Below are 8,774 nucleotides of genomic sequence, written 5' to 3' on the forward strand. Positions count from 1 at the left end.
CTTACAGTGCCACTAGTGTCAGGTCCCTTATCAATGCCTGTCCCGACTCCTGAGACACCTATACCACCATCAGATTCCTCCCAAGGTGATATCATTCCTCTCCTTACTCCTCCCACACCAATGTCAGTACGGAGAACTACTCGCAGCAATGCGAGACATCCTCCCGATAGATATGGTTGAGATCTTGCCCAGTTTGTATCATATTCTAATATCCACCCTACATATGGAGCATTCATTGCATTATTGGACTCTGTTACTGTACCTAACAATTGGCAGGTTGCTAAGAAGGACCCAAAGTGGAAAGCAGCTATGCATGAGGAGCTAGGAGCTCTTGAGAAGAACCGCACTTGGGAGTTAGTAAAATTACCAGAAGGGAAGAGAGCAGTTGGGTGCAAGTGGGTCTTCACTGTGAAGCAGAATCTAGATGGACAAGTTGAGCGCTACAAGGCTCGTCTGGTGGCAAAAGGGTATAGTCAGACATATGGCATCGATTATGATGAGACTTTTGCACCGATGGCAAAGATGAGCACTGTTCGGACCTTACTCTCTCTGGCAGTAAATGGTGGATGGAAGCTACACCAACTAGATGTGAAGAATGCATTTCTTCATGGAGATCTAGTGGAGGAGGTATACATGGATATACCACCAGGATTCGATACAGATCAGACAGTAGGAAAGATCTGCGGATTGAAGAAGTCTCTCTATGGGCTGAAGCAGTCTCCTCGTGCTTGGTTTGACAGATTCAGAAGGGCTATGATTGGTATGGGGTACCAACAGATCAACGCCGACCAAACCGTGTTCTTTCGACGGAGTGGAGGCCACATTACCATACTTGCGGTATATGTGGATGATATGATTATTACAGGGGATGATGAGAAGGAGATTGCCCAACTCAAAGTGAGACTGGCCGGGTAAGGAATTCGAGGTGAAAGATCTTGGCTTGCTTCGATACTTTCTTGGAATAGAGATAGCTCGAGGAGCGGAGGAGATCGTCCTATCCCAGAGAAAGTATGCACTGGATCTTCTTAAGGAGACAGGAATGTTAGGTTGCAAACCTGCAACTACACCGATCGACCAGAAGTTTAAGCTGGGTACTGAAGCTGGAGAACCAGTTGATCGTGACAGATACCAAAGGCTGGTAGGCAGGTTGATCTATCTGTGTCACACACGTCCCGATATCTCTTTTGCAGTGAGCGTGGTGAGTCGCTACATGCATGATCCAATGAAGGGTCATATGGACGCAGTGTACCAGATACTAAGGTATTTGAAGAATGCCCCCGGAAAAGGGCTAATCTTCAGGAAGAATGAACACATGAGCATCGAGGGTTATTGCGACTCTGATTGGGCTAGCTGTGCTGATGACAGGAGATCCACCTCAGGATATTGTATCTTTGTAGGAGGCAACTTGGTCTCGTGGAAAAGCAAGAAGCAATCGGTGGTAGCGAGATCAACAGCTGAAGCAGAGTATAGGGCCATGGCCTTAGGAGTTACAGAGTTGTTGTGGTTGAAGAGTATGTTGATGGAGCTGAAGCTGGATCAAGGAGCCAAGATGAAGTTGTGGTGTGATAACAAGTCAGCCATCAGTATCGCCAACAACCCAGTGCAGCATGATAGAACCAAACACATCGAGATCGATAGGTTCTTCATCAAAGAGAAGTTGGACAATGGACTACTGGAGTTAAGTCATGTTCCAACTAAGGATCAGGCAGCAGATTGTCTGACTAAGGGACTTAGCTCAGTAGATATGATTAGAGGATGTGACAAGATGGGCTTAGTGGATATCTTTCGCCCATCTTAAGGAGGAGTGTTGAAATATTAATAGGTTTATGGGCTTATTTGTAAGTTGTAGGGGCCTATATAAACCCATGTTATCTCATGAATAAGATTAGGGTTTCTATTTCAACTTAAATCAATCACTTGGCATACCAATGAAAGTATTTGTTTTCAATGTTAAACGGTTCAAGGCTACTTCAGAAACCTTCTTAATCTGCATGGATGTGAGATATTGTTATCAGGAAATGAGAAAAAACACTTTAAAGAGTTGAAAGCCCTACACATTCAACTTGAAGGAAATAGGAGATGCGCGTGACACAAAAAGACTTGCATAAACCACAAGAAGGATAAACATTTATATGATTCCTTGGTGTTGCGAAGGGACTTATATAAATCATGCTCTGGAATGACACGAGACGCGTGCTTTGAAGCCCAATGACACCAATGTAGCTAATAAGCAATGTAACTTCTTGGTGCCTGTAGACAGACGGCCATAGACGTTTGAAAAGAATGGGATGTGGATGTAGGACTCAATTTGAGATGGCTCACGTAAGAAGGGGCATTGATATGAATCAAATTTTTACAAGAAAGTACACTGGCATTTCATTTGATTGAAAATAATAACAAAGAAACAAAAAGCTTCTAGGAGATTTACATCCCAAAGCATAAGAATAACTTTAAGGAATATCGATCTATAGGGCTAAACACAAAACTCAAGAATGAGGTAGTTATGCTATCCACAAACGAGGAACAAGCGGGCCTCATAAACACAAGTTTACTAGTCTATGTCTCCTGTTGTCTCTCCTAAAATTTTCCAATATTATCTCCTTTTTCAGTTTCAGTCATCGCATAATTTTCCAAGTCAAAAAGTAATTTAAAGAATTATATCAAAAAAAGAAAAAGAAAAAGAAAAAAGGCCTATGCACTAGTAATTTGGAGAATTTTTTTGGTCAGGTATGAAACTTCGGTAGGTAAATAACATGTGTACCTACAATTCCTGAAAATGAATTGTATCATGTCAAGCGTCATATATTCCCTCATCATCATGTGATATGTTGCGGCCCCTCGGCACCCATTAATAGACAATCTAACAAACAACTGGTGTGCATGTGGAATCCAAGCTCTCTATTCTAAACGAATCATGAGGTGCAAAAAATCTCATTGGAATGAAGACTCGAACCAAGAAATTAAAAAAAAAACTGTAAATGTAAACTATTGCCTTTCTATGTATTAACTCCGTATATCTTGTTTTCAGATAAGGACAACAACTTTCCACCATTTTATAAAGGACAAATTTTCAAAACCGACCATTTTTCAAATATATTTCCAAAAGACAACTTGTTTCAACAATATTTGTCAAAACCGACCTAGTTTCAGCCATCGGGTTGAAACTAGGTCGGTTTTGATAAAAAAAAGTTCCCAAACTTCACGGGACTTCAACTTCACGGGACTTTAAATCCCGTAAATTTCGTTTCAGCTCTGAAGTTGTTTTGAACTATGAAACTTCACGGGACTTCAATGAAGTTTAGCAGCCATTTAACATGACTGCTAAACTTCACGGGACTTCAAGCCCTGTGAAGTTTGTTTAGCAGCCATTTAACATGACTGCTAAACTTCACGGGACTTCAAGCCCTGTGAAGTTTTATTTTTTTTCGTCAAAACCGACCTAGTTTCAACCCGACGGTTGAAACTAGGTCGATTTTGACGAATATTGTTGAAACGGATCGTTTTTGGGAATATTTTTGTAAATGGGACTGTTTTGAAAATTTATCCTTTTATAAAACACAAACAAACAGCCCTTAACTGACGTCAGTAAGTGTTTGTTTTCAACGTCTAAAACGTCCATCCGTATACATTCGAGTGATTAAGGATTGATAGAGATGGCGTATTAGGAAAACAATACATATGATTCGTTTTGTTTTTTTTTAAGCACAATACATATGATTTTGATAATAATTATTCATAATATATCAATTGTATCCTCAAAAATCACGAAGTTTAATGAACCCTTTAAGAATTTGCTATGTGTCATATTAAAGGGCCGAATCATATAATCTGAAAGTTCTACCCAGTTGTGAGCACCGCTGATCTCTTTACCCATCTGAGTCCGAGACGACATCTTTAAGTGGGGATCTATCACAGAAATTTGAGTCTGAGATGAAAGACGTATTGTTTCATACTCCACTAAGGAATGTCTCGAAAGACCGAATGTCTCATTGGTCTCATCAATGCCATAACATTTAAAGCATGGCCAGTCAACACATACTTTGCTTACTAGTCGCCATCGTATTAAAAGCATGTTCAGTCGACACACACACTTTGCTACCCAGCCGCCATCGCATTAGATGCATGGCCAAAGCCATTATGACTCCTTGGGCTGAAGTCATAATTACTTCAAGAGCATCACCGGCACTTCCGCCATTCTGTCGTTGTCACATTAAATGTAACGCTAATGTCCCTTTATACTCGCTCAACCGGCTGACGATGCATGTAAAGTGGAATTAGAACATCGGCTCCACCGTAAGGATCAAATTACTACTGTGCCACCATGAATTCTCTATAAATAGTGCTTAACCCCACTACACTAAGGTATGCTGGATCAAACCTTAAACTAGATTATGCATTCTAGCTTGTTTTATCTATCACTGACTTGAACATCGGATGGCACGTTAGGGGAACCTCCTTCAGCCCTCTAACATGTGATTTGTGCAGAGACCTTCTTTCCTCTGATCAACCAGTCATCATAAAAGATTAAAGTACCCTAAACTCCTCCAAATATCCCCCGCTCATGCAATTAACTTTCTAACATAAATAGTTTGACGCCTACCATGGGGCCACATCTTCTTCTGTTGAGAAAATGGCTGATCCTAATTGCCCTCTGATCCCTAACTCATACACTCCCAGAGAGTCTTCCAGTTCCGGCTATATCTCTCAGGCTCAACTGGATGAATCCTCCCAAAGGATAGCATAATCACTCCAACAATAGTTCGCTTTGTTTGCAAATGAGCTCCACAGCAGCATTCTTCCTTTTCAGCCTCCCACATCACCTGCCACCCCTTTCCTTGAAGGGCAGCATCGGCGGTAGGAGGATGAAGAGTGGATCAGGGAGACCACCCACCAACCATCACTGTATTAAGCCCGCTTCATTGTCGATCCCTGATAGACTCATCAACACTTAGAGGTGGCAAGTGAAAGTTTAAGCCACAGTCCTAGTCACATCGCACGGACGACATTGTGAGGAGTAAGATATTTCTATACGACCCAAACCCTGGTGGCCTGGGCAAACCCCTCTGCGGTCAACCTAACTTCTTATTATGATTGAATATTCAACATAGTGACCAACATCATCAAAGAAAGTACTTTTCTCTCATATGAAACAATGAAAGCTCCTTGCCCTAAATTCAAGATGCCACACATTGATAAATATCAAGATGAAGGCGACCCAGCTGAACATGCATATAATTTCTTTGACTTGATGTGCATGCAATATGTGACTGATCCGATCATCTGCAGAGCTTTTGCAATCACCGACAGTGGTAGTACCAAGATGTGATAGAACTCTTGAGAAAGGAGATGTGATAGAACTCTTGAGAAAGGAAGTCCATCCACAACTATGAACAGCTTAGGCAGAAGTTTGTACACCACATCTTGATGGACATAAAAAAGAAGGAATCTTCTGCTCTCCTATTGCAGATCAAATAGAGGCTTGACAAAACTATGAAAGAATACTCCAAAAGATTCCAAGCCAATTAAATAGAGGTAGAAGACCTCAGCAATATGGTGGCAATGGTAGCAATAATCTCAAGGTTGGAAGATGAAAAACTATCTTACTCACTCATCATGAATCTCATGGTTAACTTTGACCAACTCATGGCCAGAGCTCGAGATCACACATGGAGGCGGAATATAGTCACCCCAATAAAAGAACGACATGAAGGGAACCTACAAAAGTTGAGCCCTCCAGTGGCAAGAAGACTGAAGGGAACTGATCCGAGTCCTAGTCTAGATCTGGATGTCCTCATAAGATGGACCAAAAAAGGGACGCAAGTAGGAGACCAGTGCTTGCCCTCTCAATGCATCACTCTCATTGTTTTTGCACCTAATTTAGAAGGAGGGACATTTCACTAAAACTCCCCCTCATATGACTTCAAACTCTCACAAGATGAAATCCTAACTATATTGCCACTATGATTATCATGTTTTATTTTACACCCATATTTCAAATAAGTTTCATGGCAAATAAATGATTAACATTATTTTCCCCATATTTTGTAGGAAAAATAGATAAAATAAATACGAGCTCAAGTAAAGATATGTTCAGCCCAATTGAAGCTTAACCACTTGCTAGTCGGCGTCTAAATGTCTTGAGATGAGTGTCTGAGCAAGTTTCTTAAAGTTAGTTGTCGGCTGCCGAGGGTCAACTAGGACATGGTCGACTACTTGTTTAATAAATATTGTTTAGTGAGTTTCTAAAAGCCTTTATTGGGCATATGAAATGTCACTGTTCGAAACGACATGATGCTTTGTTAGTTGTCAGAAATTAATATTGACACGTCAGTTTTCGAGCGAACAAACACATATTAAAACGGGAATGATGCTTCGAATCTCATGATGGATGTTTGAGATTTCGAGATGAATCTCACCCGTTCACTTTGAAACGAGGCAACCGCCCGATTAATTCCACACGTCCCTTGAATGCTATAAATAGCCCAATGAGGGGAGAGAAGAACTTTTTATCAGTTCTTGCTTCCAAATCTCCAGTGCTTCTTCCTCTTAAAACTTCTCAAATTTTTCGCAACCAAAAACTTTTCATGGCTTCTCAAAGTTTTGTCGGTGGCTGCAATGACGAGAGGATTAATCTTCTCCAGCCTATCCATTCGAGGGTTTTGATTGGGAGTCATGAAGAGTACTATAGGCTCTACGACATCCCAAAATCCTTCACACTGGTGGCGCCGAGCGGGAATGATCCGGTGTACCGCCATGGGCATAACAACGCTACTATATTTGGCCCACCTCGGGCATGGGCTCCGGCTACTGTTTCATCCCTTCATAAGGGACGCGTTCATCGCTATGGGGGTTTCTCCTTCTCAATTCTGCCCCAATGTCGTTGGGGTCCTGGTGGCTTTCATAGTTATCTACCACCGAGTCGGTGTCCTACCAAGCATGAAGTTGCTTGGGCATTTGGTCGGCATCAACTCAATAAGAAAGGACCTGCATTATTTCTTCCATTACACTAGCAGCTTCAAATTCGTTTCGGACGCTCCAGAGTCCAATAGGGACTGGAAGGAGCATTTTTTCTAGATTTTTGACACCGACGACATCCTCTCATGTTTTGAGTGGCCCGAAACAAACAAGGACGCGTTGAGGTCGAGCCTAATCAACACCGAGGAAAGACGATAGTCAAAGAAGATCCGGTCCTATGCCGGATCTCAGGACAAGAGCAACCTTTTCAACACAGCGTCACTCCGGGTAGCGCATATCTCGATGATCTCCCCTACTGAAGCCGACAAGGCCAAGGTGAGTCTGCTAGCCCTCCCTCTTGCTAAAAGCCAGGAGACTAAGTCGAGGGGCGAGGAGTCGGGCTCCACCACTAGGTCCTAGAAGAGGCTGAGGGGGGTACCTAGAGCCTGAAGAGGCTGATGGCATATGGTCTCAGGCGACCAAAATTGCTGCCCAACTAGCGGAACGATGGGTGAAGTAGAAAAGTTAACGACCAAACACCGAGTCTAGCTAGCTGCAGAACATACGACAGGATCGGTCCGGGTCGAACCAGCTACAGAATAACAATCGATCGAGGAGCAATCAGACGCTCAAGCAAGTCAGCCTGATGAGGTCGATATCTTCGATATCCCTCCCTCTCCTATGCTCGGGGAAGCGGCTCCAGCAACTAAAGTCGCTGAAGCTGGGGCCACTATTGAATAGGCTGTTGAGTCGACACCTAGGCTCGAGTCGACTCACAGTCCATGCAAAGAGCTAGTCAGGTCTGCTAGGGGTGTTAAGGAACAAGCAGCACCTCTTCCCGAATCCAGGACGGATGAGGCTGCTGAAGAGCATGAAGCCACCAAAGAGCAGGAAGGCTTCTGGTTTTTCTCCCTCTCCTATGCTCGGGGAAGCGGCTCCAGCAACTAAAGTCGCTGAAGCTGGGGCCACTATTGAAGAGGCTGTTGAGTCGACACCTAGGCTCGAGTCAACTCACAGGCCATGCAAAGAGCCAGTCAGGTGGGGCCGCTGTTGAAGAGGCTGTTGAGTCGACACCTAGGCTCGAGTCAACTCACAGGCCATGCAAAGAGCCAGTCAGGTCTGCTAGGGGTGTTAAGGAACAAGAAGCACCCCTTCCTGAATCCAGGACGGATGAGGCTGCTAAAGAGCATGAAACCACCAAAGAGCAGGAAGGCTTCTGGTTTTTCCCTCATTGGATCTCGGATGTTGACTCTCGAGATTAGGAGGAGGCGAAGGCGATGTTGGTGGGAGAGCTACTGGGCCCTTGTTCGCCTAGGAGGGAACTTCTTGAGGGTGACAAGTTCATCCCGCTGATGTCTCTCAACAGGGAGATGTCAATTTTGAAGTCCCTCTCAGCCCAATCATAATTGTGTAGTAGTTCACCCTGCAAAAGGACGAGGGGGTCCTAAAGAGGATGCCAAGCTTTGGCTTGCATCTGGCTCTTAAGGCCCACTTGGTTTGAGCGGCTCTACTAGAGAAAGAGCTATATGAGAAGCTTAAGTATATGCATAATTCTTTGTGGGAGTGGCAGATGAAGTTGGCTAAGGAAAAGGTGGCTAAGGAAGAAACAAAAAAAGAAATTTGGCGCCTTGGAGGCCGAATTAAATGGCGTCGAGGCTCGCTGGCATGGCATCGAGAAGTCGATGCTAGGGATAGAGTCCTTGAGGGGATCCGATCCTATAGCGCCAAGCAAGCATCCTTGGTCACAGAGCTTAAGGGCGAGATGGCCATGCTGAAGGGGGAAGTTAGTCTTCTCCAGTGAGAAATCTCTGAGCGAGACG

At 43.6% G+C, this 8,774-nt stretch overlaps 1 protein-coding gene across 1 annotated transcript; it reads left to right on the plus strand.

The window, feature by feature from the left end:
- On the plus strand, positions 1,040 to 2,089 carry LOC109846183 (uncharacterized mitochondrial protein AtMg00810-like). Its single transcript, XM_020415406.1, has 3 exons — positions 1,040 to 1,138; positions 1,229 to 1,511; positions 2,016 to 2,089. The coding sequence occupies exons 1-3, from the start codon at positions 1,040 to 1,042 to the stop codon at positions 2,087 to 2,089; spliced, it is 456 nt and encodes a 151-aa protein (XP_020270995.1).

Source organism: Asparagus officinalis, chromosome 6 (assembly GCF_001876935.1).
Source record: "Asparagus officinalis chromosome 6, Aspof.V1, whole genome shotgun sequence".
NCBI lineage: Eukaryota > Viridiplantae > Streptophyta > Magnoliopsida > Asparagales > Asparagaceae > Asparagus > Asparagus officinalis.